Here is a 24,612-nt window from a genome sequence, read left to right on the forward strand (position 1 = left end):
TCTCTACATTCAGCCCTCCCACACAAATCAATCAGCAGTACAGTACATTGTTTGGATTTGTTTTCCAATGGATAACACAAACACAAATGCTAACACAAACACAGACAGAGCAGAGTTATTGTGGGAGATGAGCAGGGAAGCAGGTGAATGGTGAGCTTTTCAGCGGTGAGTTTAAGGTCAGAGTAGAGCTGGGTGATATGGACAAAAAAAAAAAATCCATATCTCAATAAATGGACTGAATTATCACGGTAATTATACAGTTAACGATATTTTTTTTTTCAATTACCCAATAAATCTACTACTACTACTTTGAATGTTGTAAGCTATCAATTGTCCAGTTAGCATTAGCCCATACTAGCAGACGTATTACATTCTGCTAGTAAAAGCTACTCACTGTCATTATCGGTATCAGTCACAAGTTCTCTCTGTATTCAGTCTGTATCGGTCAGAGGCAGAGTAGACACCTGATTATCTTCTGGAAACTGTTTAACTGGGGCAGCGGTTCAGTTGTACCATGAAGGCACTTTGAGTGTTACTATTGAGTTGTACCATGAAGGCACTTTGAGTGTTGCTATTGAGTTGTACCATGAAGGCACTTTGAGTGTTGCTATTGAGTTGTACCATGAAGCCACTTTGAGTGTTACTATTGAGTTGTACCATGAAGCCACTTTCTGTAAACTGTTTAACTGGGGCAGCGGTTGAGTTGTACCATGAAGGCACTTTGAGTGTTACTATTGAGTTGTACCATGAAGGCACTTTGAGTGTTACTATTGAGTTGTACCATGAAGGCACTTTGAGTGTTACTATTGAGTTGTACCATCAAGCCACTTTCTGTAAACTGTTTAACTGGGGCAGCGGTTGAGTTGTACCATGAAGGCACTTTGAGTGTTACTATTGAGTTGTACCATCAGGCCTCTTTCTGTAAACTGCTGGCTTTTCAATGATTGGTTAATTGAGTGATTGGTTAATTGAGTGATTGACTGGTTGATTGTCTTGTTTCAGGGCATAGCGTTTGCCTCCCTCTTCTTCATTCTGGTTTCCATCACTACGTTCTGTTTGGAGACCCACGAGTACTTCAATGACCTGCAGAACCGCACGGAACACGTGGTGGTGGGGAACCACACGGAGGAGGTTGTCTCGGTGGAGGTAAGAGAGAGGGTTCCTCATTGTCAATAGACTGTGATGCTTTCCAGAAAGAACCCAGAGCCTCTAGCCTCTAGTGGAGAACCCAGAGCCTCTAGCCTCTAGTGGAGAACCCAGAGCCTCTAGACTCTAGTGGAGAACCCAGAGCCTCTAGAATTTAGTGGAGAACCCAGAGCCTCTAGGATCTAGTGGATAACCCAGAGCCTCTAGACTCTAGGATCTAGTGGAGAACCCAGAGCCTCTAGTCTCTAGTGGAGAACCCAGAGCCTCTAGCCTCTAGTGGTGAACCCAGAGCCTCTAGAATTTAGTGAAGAACCCAGAGCCTCTAGGAACTAGTGGAGAACCCAGAGCCTCTAGACTCTAGGATCTAGTGGAGAACCCAGAGCCTATAGGATCTAGTGGAGAACCCAGAGCCTATAGGATCTAGTGGAGAACCCAGAGCCTCTAGTCTCTAGTGGAGAACCCAGAGCCTCTACCCTCTAGGATCTAGTGGAGAACCCAGAGCCTCTACCCTCTAGTGGAGAACCCAGAGCCTCTACCCTCTAGCCTCTAGTGGAGAACCCAGAGTCTCTACCCTCTAGCCTCTAGTGGAGAACCCAGAGCCTCTGCCCTCTAGGATCTAGTGGAGAACCCAGAGCCTCTAGCCTCTAGTGGAGAACCCAGAGCTTTCACCCTCTAGGATCTAGTGGAGAACCCAGAGCCTCTAGCCTCTAATGGAGAACCCAGAGCCTCTACCCTCTAGGATCTAGTGGAGATCTGAGCTTGGGCATGTAAAAACAATATGGTGATCATTTCATTGTTTCTGGATAGGGACCTAAACGTATTGGACATTTTTTCTTTGTATTGTACTGTATTGTATTGTACTATATTGTACTATATTGTACTGTACTGTATTGTATTGTATGGTACTGTATTGTACTATATTGTATGGTACTGTATTGTACTGTATTGTATTGTATGGTACTGTAATGTACTATATTGTATAGTATTGTACTGTATTGTACTGTATTATACTGTATTGTATGGTACTGTATTGTACTATATTGTATGGTACTGTATTGTACTATATTGTATGGTACTGTATTGCACTGTACTGTATATTATTGTACTGTACTGTACTGTACTGTATTATACTGTAGTGTAGTGTACTGTATTATATTGTATTATATTGTACTGTATTGTACTGCATTGTATTGTATTGTACTGCATTGTATTGTACTGTGTTGTATTGTACTGTATTGTATCTTTGTGTTATGGCCAATATTTTTAAGCACATTTTAGTGACCAAATGAATTTAGATAATATATAGATTAATAGATTGATACTTCAATGATCCCTCAATTGAAATTCAATAATCTAATGTATAATCTAATCTACAATCAAATCTAGTGTATACTCTAATCTAATGTATACTCTAATAGAATGTATAATGTAATGTATAATCTTATATATAATCTAATGTAATGTATAATCTTATATATAATCTAATGTAATGTATAATCTTATATATAATCTAATGTAATGTATAATATAATGTAATGCATAATCTAATAGAATGTATAATCAAATGTAGTCTAATCTATAATCTAATGTGTAATTTAATCTAATATATAATCTTATATATAATCTAATGTAATGTATAATCTAATCTGTAATCTAATCTAATCTAATATATAATCTAATATATAATTTAATGTAATGTATAATCTTATATATAATCTAATGTAATGTATAATCTAATGTAATATATAATCTAATATATAATCTAATCTAATGTATAATCTAATGTGTAATTTAATCTAATGTATAATCTTATATATAATCTAATGTAATATATAATCTAATCTAATATATAATCTTATATATAATCTAATGTGTAATTTAATCTAATGTATAATCTTATATATAATCTAATGTAATATATAATCTAATATATAATCTAATCTAATATATAATCTAATCTATAATCTAATGTAATGTATAATCTAATATATAATCTAATGTAATATATAATCTAATATATAATCTAATCTAATATATAATCTAATCTATAATCTAATGTAATATATAATCTAATATATAATCTAATCTAATATATAATCTAATCTATAATCTAATGTAATGTATAATCTTGTATATAATGTAATATATAATCTAATCTAATCTGTAATCTAAGGTAATATATAATCTAATCTAATCTGTAATCTAAGGTAATATATAATCTAATCTAATGTATAATCTAATGTATAATTTAATGTAATGTATAATCTTATATATAATCTAATCTAATATATAATCTTATATATAATCTAATGTAATATATAATATTATATATAATCTAATGTAATGTATAATCTAATGTAATATATAATATTATATATAATCTAATGTAATGTATAATCTAATGTAATATATAATATTATATATAATCTAATGTAATGCATAATCTAATAGAATGTATAATCAAATGTAGTCTAATCTATAATCTAATGTGTAATTTAATCTAATATATAATCTAATCTATAATCTAATGTAATGTATAATCTAATCTGTAATCTAATCTAATGTAATATATAATCTAATATATAATTTAATGTAATGTATAATCTAATGTAATGTATAATCTTATATATAATCTAATGTAATGTATAATCTAATCTGTAATCTAATCTAATCTGTAATCTAATCTAATATATAATCTAATGTAATGTATAATCTTATATATAATCTAATGTAATATATAATCTAATATATAATCTAATGTAATGTATAATCAAATGTAATGTATAATCTTATATATAATCTAATGTAATGTATAATCTAATCTGTAATCTAATCTAATCTGTAATCTAATCTAATATATAATCTAATATATAATCTAATGTAATATATAATCTAATCTAATGTATAATCTAATCTGTAATCTAATCTAATATATAATCTAATATATAATCTAATCTAATGTATAATCTAATCTGTAATCTAATCTGTAATCTAATCTAATATATAATCTAATGTGTAATCTAATCTAATATATAATCTTATATATAATCTAATGTAATATATAATCTTATATATAATCTAATGTAATGTATAATTTAATGTACAGTCTAATCTAATGTATAATATAATGTAATGCATAATCTAATAGAATGTATAATCAAATGTAGTCTAATCTATAATCTAATGTGTAATCTAATCTAATGTATAATCTTATGTAATATATAATCTAATGTAATGTATAATCTAATATATAATCTAATGTAATATATAATCTAATATATAATCTAATGTAATATATAATCTAATCTGTAATCTAATCTAATGTGTAATCTAATGTAATATATAATCTAATATATAATCTTATATATAATCTAATGTAATATATAATTTTATATATAATCTAATCTATAATCTAATCTGTAATCTAATGTAATATATAATCTAATCTAATGTATAATCTTATATATAATCTAATGTAATATATAGTCTTATATATAATCTAATCTAATGTATAATCTTATATATAATCTAATGTAATATATAATCTTATATATAATGTAATGTAATGTATAATCTAATGTAATATATAATATTATATATAATCTAATGTAATATATAATCTTATATATAATCTAATGTAATATATAATATTATATATAATCTAATGTAATATATAATCTTATATATAATCTAATGTAATATATAATATTATATATAATCTAATGTAATATATAATCTTATATATAATCTAATGTAATGTATAATCTTATATATAATGTAATGTATAATCTAACATAATGTATAATCTAATCCATAATGTGATCTACTCTAGGTGGTGACCAAGCCCATTCTGACCGTGGTGGAGGGCGTTTGTGTGGTCTGGTTCACCTTGGAGTTTTTCGTCCGCATCGTTTGCTGTCCCGACAAGCTGCTCTTCATCAAGAACATGTTAAACGTCATTGACTTCGTGGCCATCCTGCCCTTCTACCTGGAGATGGGCCTCAGCGGCCTGTCCTCCTCTAAAGCAGCCTCCGACATCCTGGGGTTTCTACGGGTCGTCCGTTTCGTCCGGATCCTCCGAATCTTCAAGCTGACCAGGCATTTCGTCGGTCTGAGGGTTCTCGGCCACACGTTGAGAGCCAGCGTCAACGAGTTCTGCCTGCTTATTGTCTTCCTGGCGTTGGGCGTCCTCATCTTCGCCACGATGATCTACTACGCAGAGCGGATAGGGGCCCAACCGGACGACCCCCGCGGCTCTAAACACACCCACTTCAAAAACATCCCTATCTCCTTCTGGTGGGCCGTGGTCACCATGACCACCCTGGGCTACGGGGACATGTACCCCCAGACGTGGCTGGGCATGATGGTGGGCGCGCTGTGCGCCCTGGCGGGGGTGCTGACCATCGCCATGCCCGTGCCTGTTATAGTCAACAACTTTGGGATGTACTACTCCCTGGCCATGGCTAAACAGAAGCTGCCTAAGAAGAAGAAAGCACACAATCCGAACCCGGACGCTCCCACGGACACGGCCTCGTTCGGGAAGTCTGTCACTAACTCTCCCAGGGACAGTACTCAGAGTGATACATGTCCTCTGGCTGCAGAGGAGAATATCAACAGGAACCGCTCAGGTCAGACCAATTCAAATTAGAATCTGAATATAAACATCAATGTTTTGGCACTAATTTCCCCCTATAGTCTATTCATTCATTACACTGTCACTACACACCTAAATGTTTTTTGAAGCATTGATATGAGAAAATCAGCTAGAACAACTCAGGTCAGAGACACATTCATAATGATTTAAATCCGATTCTGTTGGCAGTAATATCACTCCCTTGACCATGATTTATCCACCCATCTCTGTACCAGAATGTGTTTGAAGCATTGTTATGATATATACCATAGGCCACAATGATAAGTGGATGTTTCATCATTCAGAACCATCAACCATTCCACCCATTCACACTCTGACATCATTCAAACCCACTACTCCCCTTTACACATCAAACTGAATGATGGTGTACGAACCAACGCCATAATGATAAATGGATTTATCATTCATTTATACCATCACTCATTTTACCCATTCAAATTTTACCCATTCAAATTTTACCCATACAAATTGAAGGTGTCAGTAATGAATACTACAGGATTGCACTTTTACACCAATAGGTATTAGATGATGTTGTATTTACATTTACATTTAAATCATTTAGCAGACGCTCTTATCCAGAGCGACTTACAAATTGCTGTGTTGTTTTACAAACGGTAAAATAGAACTCTTTCTTTTCTACTGTAGTCATGTATCATGGTTTATTTGGTATTTTTTCCGATAATAAAGTAATAAAATAGGCTTATTTTACCTAGCCCTGAAGACAGTAACACCACGTGATACGATCATTCTCAAACCCTTCCCACATAATACGATCAGTTTGCCCAGGGAGAAAATGAGTGTTTTCACAGTAACGCCAGATGGGTTAGAACTCTGGGGCGGCAGGGTAGCCTAGTGGTTAGAGCGTTGGACTAGTAACCGGAAGGTTGCAAGTTCAAACCCCCGAGCTGACAAGGTACAAATCTGTCGTTCTGCCCCTGAACAGGCAGTTAACCCACTGTTCCTAGGCTGTCATTGAAAATAAGAATTTGTTCTTAACTGACTTGCCTGGTTAAAAAAATATTAAATAAAAAACTCTGGAGGGTAATCCACTGGTTCCGTTGTACCTGGCAAGCTCATTCAAGCCCAGCTGAAGTATCGCATTTATTACAAATAGTATTTTGAATCCAGGTCTGGGTCGGCTTGTGTATTCACAAAGATCATGGATTTTTAAATCATTTTTAAATCATATTGAATAAGATAACATGAGCAGGACAGAGGGACCTGAACCTTGATCAGCACTCTTAGTCTGAGACCCTTAGTGGGGGATATGAGCAAAATGGAGACACCAACATGACGCTGTCAGATTAGGAGTGCTGATCATGGATCAGTTTAGCCATTTATACCCTAACGAATAAGATTAAATGGACAGGGAGGACCTGATCCTAGATCCTATGCTTTATGAACCAAGTCTGTCTGTCCTGTCAGACTCCAAGCAGAACGGAGACGCCAACTTGGCTCTGTCGTCGGATGAGGGGTGCAGCCTGACCCAGCCACTGTCACCCAGCGAGAAGTGGAGCCTACGGCACGGCCACAAACACGCCCGATCGGTCAGGGGGAACAAGGCCACCAAGAAAGAGGCTACCTGCTTCCTGCTTACCTCTGGGGACTTCTCGTGCACTGGAGGAGAGCACACCATACGCACTGGTAGGTTGACCCACAGACAGGCACTGACACTCCTCTCTCCCTCTGAAACATGGAGCCCACCATCCGCACTGGTAGGTTGACCCACAGACAGGCAGTGACACTCCTCTCTCTCCCTCTGAAACATGGAGCCCACCATACGCACTGGTAGGTTGACCCACAGACAGGCACTGACACTCCTCTCTCCCTCTGAAACATGGAGCCCACCATCCGCAACCATAGGTCCTACACACAACAAACACTCTGAATTAGAGGAACGGATGGGAACGGTAACTGTGAATAAAATGACAAAGGAGGCTGCAGACTCGAGGTCAATAGGTCGAAACCTAGACAACCTCAACGCCATACTACTCATTGTATCCATTATTCAGAACCCTCTTATCCTCACCATGACGACCCTGATAACCATAACAACCCAGATTAGAATAAGTCTGAGGCTTTATGGGAAAATCTATTGATCAGCTTTACATCAACTATCTGGATCAACAGTGAGGTACAATTTAAGCTCTGTGGGAATAATCCTTAGATGAGTAGAGTGAGGCAGTAGTCCCAGATCTGGTAACAGCCAGCTTCAGAACTAGCAACATTTACATTTTTTACATTTCAGTAACAACCACCCACAAAATACCCAAAGAATATGGCTGCCTAAACATGGTTCCCAATCAGAGACAACGATAGACAGCTGCCTCTAATTGAGAACCAATCTAGGCAACCATAGACATACAATTTACCTAGACAGGACACAGCCCCATAAACATACAAAACTACCTAGAAAGGAAACAGCCCCATAAATATACAAAACCCTTAGAAAAAAACCCCCACATAAATCCCCCATGGCACACCCTGACCTAACCAAAATAATAAAGAAAACACACATAACTAAGGCCAGGGCGTGACACCATGTGTATGTCCCCGTCCTTGTCCCCCACTCCCTCTCTCTTGATTTGATAAATATGTTTTGTGATGGCAGGCTATACATCCTCAGCCCTCGGGTAAATATTTACAACACCAACCCACCTTTTGTAGCAGCTTTTAACTGGTGGAAATGGTATGGCACAATGTGGTTTTATCATTCACGTGGTATGACTAGCCTGCTTTAAAACAGGATGTTATGAAGGGAATGAGACAGAAATGCTGTCGGGGGTAGATTTTCTAGCATTTGTATTGTGACGGTATACATTCTTGGGTGAATACTAGCAACACAATAGGATATATTTTTGGGTGGTGCGTGATTCAGTGTTTTATCATCTAAGTCAACGGTTTGATTTGAAACAGGAGGATGGGAGGCATTGAACAAGACAAGAGAGATACAGAAAAGCCTCTTCCTATAATTCCCTTCATTACCATCTGGCTGTCAGACTGGCAGCAATTATTCTCTGCTTGAATAGGCCTGCTGCTGCCTGACACACACACACACACACACACACACACACACACACATACTGTGTAAAGCATATCATCACATCACAGCTCCCCAAAGTCCCCAGAGCCTGGAGTGACAACAAGACTATATTTGGACGTAATGGATTCACTTTTCACATCCTGAACAAACATTTACCACCCATTAGCATCCTGAATCTTATCTACAGATGGTGTGTGTATGTGCGCGTGTATGCGTGTGCATGTGTGCGTGCGTACAGTGGTGCCTGGAGAAGTGGGTATACTCTAATTTTGAAAACATGTCCCGCCAGAGAAACAGAGACATTACCTAAAATGATGAATTCCTCATTGTTCTTTCAGAGTCGGGCCCAAGCTGTTCAAGTAGGCCATTAGTGGGCCTACTATTGAAACAGATCAATTAAGCTGTCAACTGAGTCAGAAATGCACACGTTTCAAATGTGTTTCTTTTTTTTCTCTGTGTCAACTAAATTGGATGTTCTAATTAAATCCGTAACAACGTTTAAACCATTTCAGGAGACCACTTTGAGGTCTGGGAAAAATCTAGGGAAATGTAGATATTTTTTTTTTAGTAAAGTTACTAAAAGTGCACAGGCACCTAGCACTGTTGCTTGGTTATTAGCACATGAGATGGAGTGTGCAAAACAAATGGCTACTGGATTGATGCAAATAACCATGCAGGAAGGCCTAGCTAGTTAACTTTTTATTGAGAAGGGTTTTGGGAAAGCCTTTCCATAAATCAGAAGATGGTTCCCACGAGGAAAAAACTGATTGAACCAACATTGTTTCCACCTCATGTCAACCCAAACAAGGCAACGGTAAACATGTCTTTCCCCCATGAATGATGCAGCGCCTCCCCCCTTGGGCCAATCAGTGTTATTTAGTAAATGTTGGATCACAATGACAAGACAAGTCATTCACCCAAGTTTAGTCAAAATAGGGCCAGTAGTGTCTGATATATCACGTGGGTTAGCTAGACTCATATCCCTGAGCATGTGTGCCAAATTTCATCACTCTGAGTCAAACAGATGGAGAGATATAAACATGTGCCTGTTATAGCGCCACCGTGTGGTCGATATGAATGTTATTTTATATGTTGAGTCTTGTTTGCAACATGTTCACCACATCTTGTTACAATGCGAATATCCTTGACTGATTTATACTCCAGACCAGTAGTGTTCTGTGTAATATTTTCCAGACTAATAAACATTCACGTGGTCAGTGTTGTTTTAGGTACTAGTCTGGAAAATATTGCGTTGAGAGATCTTTGTCCATAGATACCACATATTAGGTTAATCCATAAATAAATTAGGAAAATCCATCATGGTAGATCTTAAACATTCACGTGGGAATCTGAGGCAGATTTGCTCCTTGTGAGGAGAGGGAACTATGTATCGAATTCCGTGACTTTAGGTCAAACAGGGCGAGGGGTGTGACCTTTCAAAGTTAGCATTTTTTATATATTGTTATAGTGCCACCATCTGGCCAATCAGTGTCATTTTGTTAATGCCAGATCTCTATTTCAAGATGCATCATTCAACCAAGTTTCGTAAAAATTGATCCAGTGCTGTCTGAGATATTGTGTGTGTCTTACGTACGAACGAACGTACTAACAGACGGACACAGATCAACGATCCCCTCACAGATTTTCATCGTGGGGGACAGCAGCCTAGCAGCCAAAGGCATGATCCTAATCATATTAGCAACCTATGCTAGTTGTTGCAACTTTAGATCTCCCCTCTTTCTACATTTCTAACAGATATTATTACTAACTTCCCTCTCCTTGCCCCACCCTGGGCTCGAACCAAGAGTATCGTTTCCTATCGCACCGCAGAAGCTGTGGTCCTTGCAGAGCAAAGGAACCAACTGCTTCTATGTCTCAAAGGAAGTGATGTCACCAATTGCAATGCTACTAGCGCGCACCGCTAACTAGCTAGCCATTTCACACCAGCTACACTCATCCCCCTTTGACCTCCTCCTTCAGAGCCCAACTGAGTGATCCGTGTCACGGCACCAATGTAACAGTATCGTTTTCGTCCTATTGAAACACTACTTGCATGCACCGCTAACTACCTAGCCATTTCAGACCGGTTACAAATGCCCATTGAAAAATAAATGGGTGTAGGGTGTATATCAGCATATACCCTCCACTTCACCACTGTGTGTGTGTGTGTGTGTGTGTGTGTGTGTGTGTGTGTGTGTGTGTGTGTGTGTGTGAGTCTGTGTGTGTGAGTCTGTGTGTGTGTGAGTCTGTGTGATGTGTTCTGAGCTATGTACCCATAGTATTGTCGTTTGACAGACAAGACCTCAAAACTCATTAGAAAAGCCCACAGATTACTCACTTTTCTAAAGGTCTGATGTTAATGTCATCTTGGTTTTTCACCCTTTCTTTCTCACACACACTTATCGAAGGACATTCGGGGAAAGGGGATACCTAGTCAGTTGTACAACTGAATGCATTCAACTGAAATGTTTTTTAACCCAACCCCTCTGAATCAGATTTCAGTGTTTTGATTCAATCCTGGCCAAGCATGGAGGAATGTGTTGAGTGGTGGAGATGTGAGGAATTTGATTGTGTTCCATTGCTCTAATTTTGCTATAATCCACAATTATTCCAGAACTTTAGTCAAGAGGATGAGAGGGGATGTGTTATTGATGTGTGTAAGCCTGTTGTGACAACCAAATTAGACTTTCTTTAATCTATCTTGCTCTTAAGGTCAACTCTGCCTCAAGGGCAAGAATTGTTAGAGCTGCACTCAGAACAAGATTGAATAAGGATTTTGTTTTTTTAATAAGGAACTAAAGTGAACCTTGTCCTCTGAGTGATACATCTTGTGATTCTTCTCATCCCTCCCTGCCCCCTGCCTCCGACTCTGCCCCCCGATGACCCTCTGCCTGCCTGTCTTTCCTCTGCTTGAGAAGCCTTGTGATTCTCCTTACCCCCTTCTGGCCCCTGCCTGTCTGCCAAACCAGAGAGATAAAGAGAGAGTAGAGACAGAGAGAGAGCAAAGAGAGAGAAGACCACAAATGTCAAATTGGCTTTTTACCAAATGACCATATATTCAGCCTGCACACCCTTATTAACAAACAAATATACAAAAACAAACGCAAAGTCTTCTCATGCTTTATTGATTTAAAATAATATTTTGACTCAATTTGGCATGAGGTTCTGCTTTGCAAATTGGTGAAAAGCGGTGTTGGGGGAAATACATACATTATAAAATGTACACACAAAAAAATAAATGGCAAAAAAACAAATTTCTTTCCTCAGGGCCATGGGGTGAGACAGGGATGAAGCTTGAGCCCCACCCTCTTCAACATATAAATTATATCAACCAATTGGCGAGGGCACTAGAACAGTCTGCAGCTCCCGGCCTCACCCTACTCGAAGCAACTAGATCTTCTGCACAGATTCTGTCAGACCTGGGCCCTGACAGACCTGGGCCCTGACAGACCTGGGCCCTGACAGACCTGGGCCCTGACAGTAAATCTCAGTAAGGCAATAATACTGGTGTTCTAAAAAAGGTCCTGTTGCCATGACCACGAATACAAATTCCATCAAGACACCGTTGCCCTAGAGCACACAACAAACTATACTTACCTCGGCCTAAACATCAACACCACAGGTAACTTCCACAAAGCAATGAACGATCTGAGAGACAAGACAAGAAGGGCCTTCAACACCATCAAAAGGAACATCAAATTTGACATACCAATTAGGATCTGTCTAAAAAATACTTGAATCAGTTATAGAACCCATTGCCCTTTATGGTTGGGAGGTCTGGGGTCCGCTTACTACCCAATAATTCACAAAATGGGACATACACCAAATTGCACGCAAAAATATCCTCCATTGTACAACATAAAACACCAAATAATGCAGAGGAGAATTAGGCCGATACCCGCTAATGACCAAAATCCAGAAAAGGGCTGTTAAATTCTACAACCACCTAAAAGGAAGCGATTCCTAAACCTTCCATAACAAAGCCATCCCCCATAGAGAATTAAACCTGGAGAAGAGTCCCCTAAGCAAGTTGGTCCTGGTTTGGTTGGGTCTAATTGTGTTGCTGTCCCGGTGGCTCTGTAGGTTCTGTTAGCGTTTGTGAACAGAGCCCCAGGACAGCAAAACAATTAGACCCAACCAAATCATGAGAAAACAAAAAGATAATTACTTTACATATTGGAAAGAATTAACCAAAAAAACATAGCAAACTAAAATGCTATTTGGTCCTAAACAGAGAATACACAGTGGCAGAATACCTGACCACTGTGACTGACCCTAAACAGAGAGAACACAGTGGCAGAATACCTGACCACTGTGACTGACCCTAAACAGAGAGAACACAGTGGTAGAATACCTGACCACTGTGACTGACCCTAAACAGAGAATACACAGTGGCAGAATACCTGACCACTGTGACTGACCCTAAACAGAGAATACACAGTGGCAGAATACCTGACCACTGTGACTGACCCTAAACAGAGAGTACACAGTGGTAGAATACCTGTCCACTGTGACTGACCCTAAACAGAGAGTACACAGTGGCAGAATACCTGACCACTGTGACTGACCCTAAACAGAGAGAACACAGTGGCAGAATACCTGACCACTGTGACTGACCCTAAACAGAGAGTACACAGTGGCAGAATACCTGACCACTGTGACTGACCCTAAACAGAGAGTACACAGTGGTAGAATACCTGACCACTGTGACTGACCCTAAACAGAGAGTACACAGTGGCAGAATACCTGACCACTGTGACTGACCCTAAACAGAGAGAACACAGTGGTAGAATACCTGACCACTGTGACTGACCCTAAACAGAGAGAACACAGTGGCAGAATACCTGACCACTGTGACTGACCCTAAACAGAGAATACACAGTGGCAGAATACCTGACCACTGTGACTGACCCTAAACAGAGAGAACACAGTGGTAGAATACCTGACCACTGTGACTGACCCTAAACAGAGAGTACACAGTGGCAGAATACCTGACCACTGTGACTGACCCTAAACAGAGAGAACACAGTGGCAGAATACCTGACCACTGTGACTGACCCTAAACAGAGAATACACAGTGGCAGAATACCTGACCACTGTGACTGACCCTAAACAGAGAGTACACAGTGGCAGAATACCTGACCAATGTGACTGACCCTAAACAGAGAGTACACAGTGGCAGAATACCTGACCACTGTGACTGACCCTAAACAGAGAGAACACAGTGGCAGAATACCTGACCAATGTGACTGACCCTAAACAGAGAGTACACAGTGGTAGAATACCTGACCACTGTGACTGACCCTAAACAGAGAGAACACAGTGGCAGAATACCTGACCACTGTGACTGACCCTAAACAGAGAGTACACAGTGGCAGAATACCTGACCACTGTGACTGGCCCTAAACAGAGAGAACACAGTGGCAGAATACCTGACCACTGTGACTGACCCTAAACAGAGAATACACAGTGGCAGAATACCTGACCACTGTGACTGACCCAAAGTTAAGGAACGCTTTGACTATGTACAGACTGAGCATAGCCTTGCTATTGAAAGAGGCCGCCATAGGAAGACCTGGCTCTCAAGAGAAGACAGCCTATGTGCACACAGCAAATCCTATTTTGATAAAGTCCCATATCTATTGGGTGAAATATCACAGTGTTCAATTACAGCAGCAAGATTTGTGACCTGTTGCCACAAGAAAAGGACCACCAGTGAAGAATAAACACCATTGTAAATACAATCCACATTTATGTTGATTTATTTTCCCTTTTGTACTTTAATTATTTACACATCGTTACAGACTAAACAGACTAAATGTCTCTATTCCTTTGGTTCGTTTTTTGTATTTTTTATTTCACGTTTGTTTATGATCTTTTTCACTTGCTTTGGCAATGTAAACATGTGTTTCCCAAAGCATGAATTGAATTGGTTTGAGAGACAGAGAGCGCAGAGACAGCGTGAGCAGAGAGAGAGCGAGAAAGAGAGAGCAGAGATGGAGAGAGAGAAAGTAGAGAGAGCAGAGATGGAGAGAGAGAAAGTAGAGAGAGCAGAGATGGAGAGAGAGAAAGTAGAGAGAGCAGAGACTGAACAGACACAGAGACAGAGACGGGGAGGAGAGAGAGAGAGAGAGAGAGAGACCACAGCATCACCAGCCACACCCCAACCAGCTAAGACCACCTCAAGCAAACCCTGGCCACACCATATATAGTCCCCCCCATATCAGACCTATGCCCCTTCTGCCCGCACCATGCCCCCTGCCCCCTGCGGCAAGGACCTCAACATGACAGCAGGACATATGCCCAGGCTGTGAGCAGAGCAACAGGCCCATCCCCCACTATTACACCTGCCCAAGCCCCATCCTGCGACCTAAGAGGTATGTATCAGGTGCTCAACATGCTCTGTTCACACCTACTGTGATGGTCTGAGCCTAAACCACACAAAAACAACACAAGACACTATGGAACACAAAGCTTTTACTATTTCAACCTGGAATATACAAGGTCTGAGGTCATCTGCCTTTAGCCCAAAGAGCAGGAATCCAGACTTCATCAAAGCAATCAGAAATACAGACATCCTACAAGAAACATGGTATAGAGGAGACGGACCCACTGGTTGCCCTCTAGGTTACAGAGAGCTGGTAGTCCCATCCACCACACTACCAGGTGTGAAACAGGGAAGAGACTCAGGGGTATGCTAATTTGGTATAGAGCAGACCTAACCCACACTATTAAATTAGTCAAAACAGGAACATTTTACATCTGGCTAGAAATTAATAAGGAAATTATCTCAACAGAGAAAAATTTCCTCATGTGTGCTACCTATATCCCCCCAATAGAATCCTCATACTTTAACTATGACAGCTTCTCCATCCAAGAGGTGGAGATCAACAATTTCCAGGCCCAGAGACATGTATGTACTAGTCTGTGGCGACATAAATGCCAGAACCGGACAAATCAAATCAAATCAAATTTATTTATATAGCCCTTCGTACATCAGCTGATACCTCAAAGTGCTGTACAGAAACCCAGCCTAAAACCCCAAACAGCAAGCAATGCAGGTGTAGAAGCACGGTGGCTAGGAAAAACTCCCTAGAAAGGCCAAAACCTAGGAAGAAACCTAGAGAGGAACCAGGCTATGTGGGGTGGCCAGTCCTCTTCTGGCTGTGCCGGGTGGAGATTATAACAGAACATGGCCAAGATGTTCAAATGTTCATAAATGACCAGCATGGTCCAATAATAATAAGGCAGAACAGTTTAAACTGGAGCAGCAGCATGGCCAGGTGGACTGGGGACAGCAAGGAGTCATCATGTCAGGTAGTCCTGAGGCATGGTCCTAGGGCTCAGGTCCTCCGAGAGAGAGAAAGAAAGAGAGAAGGAGAGAATTAGAGAACGCACACTTAGATTCACACAGGACACTGAATAGGACAGGAGAAGTACCTGACACCCTCAGCACACAGGGGGACGAACGCCTACCTGGAGGTGACAGCCCTCCCCCATATGCTCCCCCTTTAGACACAACTACGGCAACATAACCAACAAAAACAGGTCACAACTCCGGCAGTTCTTTCGGACGCTGGATATGTACATAGTGTGTTAGGTTCTAATGCAGATTAAAAACTCAAAGGAAACCAAAGCTTTAAACCCAAGTTTATTCTGCCCTGAGGGTCAACACAGCTGCATTAGACAAAGACATGGTTTCATCCATGGTAGTATACATACCCCACTCTGGGTGGAGTCTCCTCGTCATCGCCAAACATTGCATCAGTATTGCCTGTCAGGGAGTTGAGTGATCTGGTCCTTAAAACGGTTCCTCCCCTTATCTGTACTGCCACGTGTTTACCCTGCACTCAGCCCCTCCCAAGCTTCATTATGTCTCTTTTAGAACTAATGATTAATAATAGATAAAGCTCAGAAATCCTTTCCTATCGGTTGTCAATGGTAGGCTTTGAGGGGGACTCCTATGGTGGGTACACCTAATGCTCATCTCTTGTCAGTAGTACCGTAGACTAATGTATCACTGGCCTCAAACCCAGTCTCTTAAAGCATTCAGTCAGTCCACTGACAACCCTATCAGATCACAGCAAAACCACACTCTACTTGACCAGAGCTATGCTCAATCATGAGGCATCAAAGCTAAATGAACTGAGTAATATTAAGAAATGCTATAGATGAAAGGAAAATAGTGGAAATATACCATAAAAACTATTGGGCAACAACAAATTCAATCCCTTCTAGACAATTTCCTGGACAAAATGTTTCACTATAATAGTGAAGGTGTAAACTTGGTAATAGAAACCTAAACATCTCAGCTTCCCTATCAAACCTAATAGTTTCAAGCAGACAACCTAAGAAAATGAACAACAATGACAAACGGTTTGATGAAGAATGCAAAAACCTAAGAAGGAATTGAGAAACCTGTCCAACTAAAAACATAGAGACCCAGAAAACGCCTTCACTATGGTGAATCACTAAAACAATGCAGAAATACACTACGGAAAAAGAAGGAACAGCACGTCAGAAATCAGCTCAATGTAATTGAAGAATACATAGAATCTAACCACTTCTGGGAAAATAAGAAAAACTCTAAACAAACAACAACACGAAGAGTTATCGATCCAAAACGGAGATGTATGGGTAAACCACTTCTCAAATCTTTTTGGCTCTATAACAAGGAGCAGAAACATATACATGATCAAATACAAATGTTAGAATCAACTATTAAAGGCGACCAGAAACCACTGCATTCTCCAATTATATTGAATGAACTACATGACAAAATACAAGCCCTCCAACCCAAAATGGCCTGAGGGGTTGATGGTATCATAAATGAAATTATAAAATATACAGACCACAAATTCCAATTGGCTAAACTTAAACTCTTTAACATCATCCTCAGCTCTGGCATCTTCCCCAATATTTGGAACCAAGGACTGATTACCCCAATTTACAAAAGTGTAGAACAATTTGACCCCAATATCTACTGATTCAGAGGGGTTGGTTTAAATGATGCGGAAGGCACATTTCAGTTGAATGCATTCAGTTGTATAACTGACTAGGTAACCCCAGTACAATAGACCACATATTCACCCTGCACACCCCAATCGACAAACAAACAAACAAACCAAAACAAAGACAGTCTTTTCATGCTTTGATGTTTTCATAAAAGCTTTAGATTAAATTTGGCACGAGGGTCTGCTATACAAATTGATGGAAAATGGTGTTGGGGGGGAAACAAATGACATTATAAAATCTGTGTACACAAACATGGAAAGAATTGACAAAAAAACACACATTTCTTTCCACAGGGCTGGGGGAGGGTGGGGGGGGTGGGGGGTGAGACAGGGATGCAGCTTAAGCCCCACCCTCTTCAACACATACAGTACCAATCAAAAGTTTGGACACACCTACTCATTCAATTTTTTTTTGTGACTATTTTCTACATTGTAGAATAAGAGTGAAGGCATCAAAACTATTAAATAAGACACAAGGAATCATGTAGTAACCAAAATGTGTTAAATAAATCAAAATATATTTTATATGTGAGATTCTTCAAAGTAGCCAACCTTTGCCTTGATGACAGCTTTGCACACTGGCACTGGTGTCTTCACTGACATTTGATTGAGTCTGTAATACCAACATGTTTCAAGCAGACAACCATAGTCCCTGTGCCCAAGAACATGAAGGCAACCTGCCTAAATGACTACAGACCTGTAGCACTCACGTCTGTAGCCAGGAAGTGCTTTGAAAGGCTGGTAATTGCTCACATCAACACCATCATCCCAGAAACACTAGACCCACTCCAATTTGCATACTGACCCAACAGATCCACAGATGATGCAATCTCCATTGCGCTCCACACTGCCCTTTCCCACCTGGACAAAAGGAACACCTATGTGAGAATGCTATTCATTGACTACAGCTCAGTGTTCAACACCATAGTGCCCACAGAGCTCATCACTAAACTAAGGATCCTGGGCCTAACTCCTCCCTCTGCAACTGGATCCTGGACTTCCAGACCGGCCGCCCCCAGGTGGTGACAATAGGTAGCAACACATCTGCCTCGCTGATCCTCAACACGAGCACCTTAGGGGTGCGTGCTCAGTCCCCTCCTGTCCTCCCTGTTCATCCACGATTGCGTGGCCAGGCACGACTCCAACACCATCATTAAGTTGTCAGATGACACAACAGTGGTATGCCTGATCACCGACAACGATGAGACAGCATATAGGGAGGAGGTCAGAGACCTGGCCGCGTGGTTACAGAATAATAACCTATCCCTCAACGTAACCAAGACTAAGGAGATGATTTTGGATTACAGGAAAAGGAGGACCGAGCACGCCTCCATTCTCATCAATGGAGCTGTAGTGGAGCAGGTTGAGAGGTTCAAGTTCCTTGGTGTCCACATCACCAACAAACTAGAATGGTCCAAGCACACCAAGACAGTCGTGAAGAGGGCATGACAAAGCCTATTCCCTCTCAGGAAACAAAAAAAAAATTGGCATGGGTCCTCAGATCCTCAAAAGGTTCTACAGCTGCAACACCGAGATCACTGCATGGTACGGCAACTGCTCGGACTCTGACAGCAAGGCACTACAGAGGGTAGTGCGTACGGCTAAGCTGCCTGCCATCCAGGACCTCTACATCAGGTGGTGTCAGAGGAATGCCCTAAAAAATGTCAAAGACCCCAGCCACCCCAGTCATAGATTGTTCTCTCTACTACCGAATGGCAAGCGGTACCGGAGTGCCAAGTCTAGGACCAAAAGGCTTCTCAACAGTCTTTAACCCCAAGCCATAAGACTCCTGAACAGGTAATCAAATGGCTACCCGGACTATTTGCATTGTGTGCCCCGTCCCAACCCCTCTTTTACACTGCTGCTACTCTCTGTTTATCATATATGCATAGTCACTTTAACCATATCAACATGTACATACTACCTCAATCAGTATGTATGTAGCCTCACTACTGTACATAGCCTCGCTACTGTTATTTTTCACTGTCTTTTTACTGTTGTTTTTATTTCTTTACTTACCTATTGTTCACCTAATACCTTTTTTTTCTACCTTAGAAATTACACTATTGGTTAAGTAAGCACTTCACTGTAAGGTCTCTACACCTGTTGTATTCAGCATTTCACTGTAAGGTCTACTACACCTGTTGTATTCAGCATTTCACTGTAAGGTCTACTACACCTGTTGTATTCAGCATTTCACTGTAAGGTCTACTACACCTGTTGTATTCAGCATTTCACTGTAAGGTCTACTACACCTGTTGTATTCAGCATTTCACTGTAAGGTCTACTACACCTGTTGTATTCAGCATTTCACTGTAAGGTCTACTACACCTGTTGTATTCAGCATTTCATTGTAAGGTCTACTACACCTGTTGTATTCAGCATTTCACTGTAAGGTCTACTACACCTGTTGTTTTCAGCATTTCACTGTAAGGTCTACTACACCTGTTGTATTCAGCATTTCACTGTAAGGTCTACTACACCTGTTGTATTCAGCATTTCACTGTAAGGTCTACTACACCTGTTGTATTCAGCATTTCACTGTCAGGTCTACTACACCTGTTGTATTCAGCATTTCACTGTCAGGTCTACTACACCTGTTGTATTCAGCATTTCACTGTGAGGTCTACTACACCTGTTGTATTCAGCATTTCACTGTAAGGTCTACTACACCTGTTGTATTCAGCATTTCACTGTAAGGTCTACTACACCTGTTGTATTCAGCATTTCACTGTAAGGTCTACTACATCTGTTGTATTCAGCATTTCACTGTAAGGTCTACTACACCTGTTGTATTCAGCATTTCACTGTAAGGTCTACCTACACCTGTTGTAATCAGCATTTCACTGTCAGGTCTACCTACACCTGTTGTAATCAGCATTTCACTGTCAGGTCTACTACACCTGTTGTATTCAGCATTTCACTGTCAGGTCTACTACACCTGTTGTATTCAGCATTTCACTGTCAGGTCTACTACACCTGTTGTATTCAGCATTTCACTGTGAGGTCTACTACACCTGTTGTATTCAGCATTTCACTGTAAGGTCTACTACACCTGTTGTATTCAGCATTTCACTGTAAGGTCTACTACACCTGTTGTATTCAGCATTTCACTGTAAGGTCTACTACACCTGTTGTATTCAGCATTTCACTGTCAGGTCTACTACACCTGTTGTATTCAGCATTTCACTGTCAGGTCTACTACACCTGTTGTATTCAGCGTTTCACTGTGAGGTCTACTACACCTGTTGTATTCAGCATTTCACTGTAAGGTCTACTACACCTGTTGTATTCAGCATTTCACTGTAAGGTCTACTACACCTGTTGTATTCAGCATTTCACTGTCAGGTCTACTACACCTGTTGTATTCAGCATTTCACTGTCAGGTCTACTACACCTGTTGTATTCAGCATTTCACTGTGAGGTCTACTACACCTGTTGTATTCAGCATTTCACTGTAAGGTCTACTACACCTGTTGTATTCAGCATTTCACTGTAAGGTCTACTACACCTGTTGTATTCAGCATTTCACTGTAAGGTCTACTACACCTGTTGTATTCAGCATTTCACTGTAAGGTCTACTACATTTACATTTACATTTACGTCATTTAGCAGACGCTCTTATCCAGAGCGACTTACAAATTGGTGCTTTCACCTTATGACATCCAGTGGAACAGCCACTTTACAATAGTGCATCTAGGTCTTTTAAGGGGGGGGGGGGAGAAGGATTACTTTATCCTATCCTAGGTATTCCTTAAAGAGGTGGGGTTTCAGGTGTCTCCGGAAGGTGGTGATTGACTCCGCTGTCCTGGCGTCGTGAGGGAGTTTGTTCCACCATAGGGGGGCCAGAGCAGCGAACAGTTTTGACTGGGCTGAGCGGGAACTGTACTTCCTCAGTGGTAGGGAGGCGAGCAGGCCAGAGGTGGATGAACGCAGTGCCCTTGTTTGGGTGTAGGGCCTGATCAGAGCCTGGAGGTAGTGAGGTGCCGTTCCCCTCACAGCTCCGTAGGCAAGCACCATGGTCTTGTAGCGGATGCGAGCTTCAACTGGAAGCCAGTGGAGAGAGCGGAGGAGCGGGGTGACGTGAGAGAACTTGGGAAGGTTGAACACCAGACGGGCTGCGGCGTTCTGGATGAGTTGTAGGGGTTTAATGGCACAGGCAGGGAGCCCAGCCAGCAGCGAGTTGCAGTAATCCAGACGGGAGATGACAAGTGCCTGGATTAGGACCTGCGCCGCTTCCTGTGTGAGGCAGGGTCGTACTCTGCGGATGTTGTAGAGCATGAACCTACAGGAACGGGCCACCGCCTTGATGTTATTTGAGAACGACAGGGTGTTGTCCAGGATCACGCCAAGGTTCTTAGCGCTCTGGGACGAGGACACAATGGAGTTGTCAACCGTGATGGCGAGATCATGGAACGGGCAGTCCTTCCCGGGAGGAAGAGCAGCTCCGTCTTGCCGAGGTTCAGCTTGAGGTGATGATCCGTCATCCACACTGATATGTCTGCCAGACATGCAGAGATGCGATTCGCCACCTGGTCGTCAGAAGGGGGAAAGGAGAAGATTAATTGTGTGTCGTCTGCATAGCAATGATAGGAGAGACCATGTGAGGTTATGACAGAGCCAAGTGACTTGGTGTATAGCGAGAATAGGAGAGGGCCTAGAACAGAGCCCTGGGGACACCAGTGGTGAGAGCACGTGGTGAGGAGACGGATTCTCGCCACGCCACCTGGTAGGAGCGACCTGTCAGGTAGGACGCAATCCAAGCGTGGGCGCGGCGGGAGATGCCCAACTCGGAGAGGGTGGAGAGGAGGATCTGATGGTTCACAGTATCGAAGGCAGCCGATAGGTCTAGAAGGATGAGAGCAGAGGAGAGAGAGTTAGCTTTAGCAGTGCGGAGCGCCTCCGTGATACAGAGAAGAGCAGTCTCAGTTGAATGACTAGTCTTGAAACCTGACTGATTTGGATCAAGAAGGTCATTCTGAGAGAGATAGCGGGAGAGCTGGCCAAGGACGGCACGTTCAAGAGTTTTGGAGAGAAAAGAAAGAAGGGATACTGGTCTGTAGTTGTTGACATCGGAGGGATCGAGTGTAGGTTTTTTCAGAAGGGGTGCAACTCTCGCTCTCTTGAAGACGGGAGGGACGTAGCCAGCGGTCAGGGATGAGTTGATGAGCGAGGTGAGGTAAGGGAGAAGGTCACCGGAGATGGTCTGGAGAAGAGAGGAGGGGATAGGGTCAAGCGGGCAGGTTGTTGGGCGGCCGGCCGTCACAAGACGCGAGATGTCATCTGGAGAGAGAGGGGAGAAAGAGGTCAGAGCACAGGGTAGGGCAGTGTGAGCAGAACCAGCGGTGTCGTTTGACTTAGCAAACGAGGATCGGATGTCGTCGACCTTCTTTTCAAAATGGTTGACGAAGTCATCTGCAGAGAGGGAGGAGGGGGAGGGGAGGAGGATTCAAGAGGGAGGAGAAGGTGGCAAAGAGCTTCCTAGGGTTAGAGGCAGATGCTTGGAATTTAGAGTGGTAGAAAGTGGCTTTAGCAGCAGAGACAGAGGAGGAAAATGTAGAGAGGAGGGAGTGAAAGGATGCCAGGTCTGCAGGGAGGCGAGTTTTCCTCCATTTCCGCTCGGCTGCCCGGAGCCCTGTTCTGTGAGCTCGCAATGAGTCGTCGAGCCACGGAGCGGGAAGGGAGGACCGAGCCGGCCTGGAGGATAGGGGACATAGAGAGTCAAAGGATGCAGAAAGGGAGGAGAGGAGGGTTGAGGAGGCAGAATCAGGAGATAGGTTGGAGAAGGTTTGAGCAGAGGGAAGAGATGATAGGATGGAAGAGGAGAGAGTAGCGGGGAGAGAGAGCGAAGGTTGGGACGGCGCGATACCATCCGAGTAGGGGCAGTGTGGGAAGTGTTGGATGAGAGCGAGAGGGAAAAGGATACAAGGTAGTGGTCGGAGACTTGGAGGGAGTTGCAATGAGGTTAGTGGAGGAACAGCATCTAGTAAAGATGAGGTCGAGCGTATTGGCTGCCTTGTGAGTAGGGGGGAAGGTGAGAGGGTGAGGTCAAAAGAGGAGAGGAGTGGAAAGAAGGAGGCAGAGAGGAATGAGTCAAAGGTAGACGTGGGGAGGTTAAAGTCGCCCAGAACTGTGAGAGGTGAGCCGTCCTCAGGAAAGGAGCTTATCAAGGCATCAAGCTCATTGATGAACTCTCCGAGGGAACCTGGAGGGCGATAAATGATAAGGATGTTAAGCTTGAAAGGGCTGGTAACTGTGACAGCATGGAATTCAAAGGAGGCGATAGACAGATGGGTAAGGGAGAAAGAGAGAATGACCACTTGGGAGAGATGAGGATCCCGGTGCCACCACCCCGCTGACCAGAAGCTCTCGGGGTGTGCGAGAGCACGTGGGCGGACGAAGAGAGAGCAGTAGGAGTAGCGGTGTTGTCTGTGGTGATCCATGTTTCCGTCAGAGCCAAGAAGTCGAGGGACTGGAGGGAGACATAGGCTGAGATGAACTCTGCCTTGTTGGCCGCAGATCGGCAGTTCCAGAGGCTACCGGAGACCTGGAACTCCACGTGGGTCGTGCGCGCTGGGACCACCAGATTAGGGTGGCTGCGGCCATGCGGTGTGGAGCGTTTGTATGGTCTGTGCAGAGAGGAGAGAACAGGGATAGACAGACACATAGTTGACAGGCTAGAGAAGAGGCTACGCTAATGCAGAGGAGATTGGAATGACAAGTGGACTACACGTCTCGAATGTTCAGAAAGTTAA

The 24,612-nt window shown here is 42.0% G+C and overlaps 1 protein-coding gene across 1 annotated transcript in view; it reads left to right on the forward strand.

The window, feature by feature from the left end:
• The window catches only part of kcnc4 (potassium voltage-gated channel, Shaw-related subfamily, member 4), a 100,935-nt gene that overhangs the window by 64,449 nt on the left and 11,874 nt on the right, over nt 1-24,612 (forward strand). Inside the window, exons 2-4 of the mRNA XM_065005166.1 lie at nt 1,003-1,146; nt 4,979-5,774; nt 7,226-7,444. Of these exons, the coding sequence (XP_064861238.1) occupies nt 1,003-1,146; nt 4,979-5,774; nt 7,226-7,444 (1,159 nt within the window). The remainder of the gene's footprint in view (nt 1-1,002; nt 1,147-4,978; nt 5,775-7,225; nt 7,445-24,612) is intronic.

This window comes from Oncorhynchus nerka, linkage group LG20, assembly GCF_034236695.1.
Source record: "Oncorhynchus nerka isolate Pitt River linkage group LG20, Oner_Uvic_2.0, whole genome shotgun sequence".
Classification (NCBI taxonomy): domain Eukaryota; kingdom Metazoa; phylum Chordata; class Actinopteri; order Salmoniformes; family Salmonidae; genus Oncorhynchus; species Oncorhynchus nerka.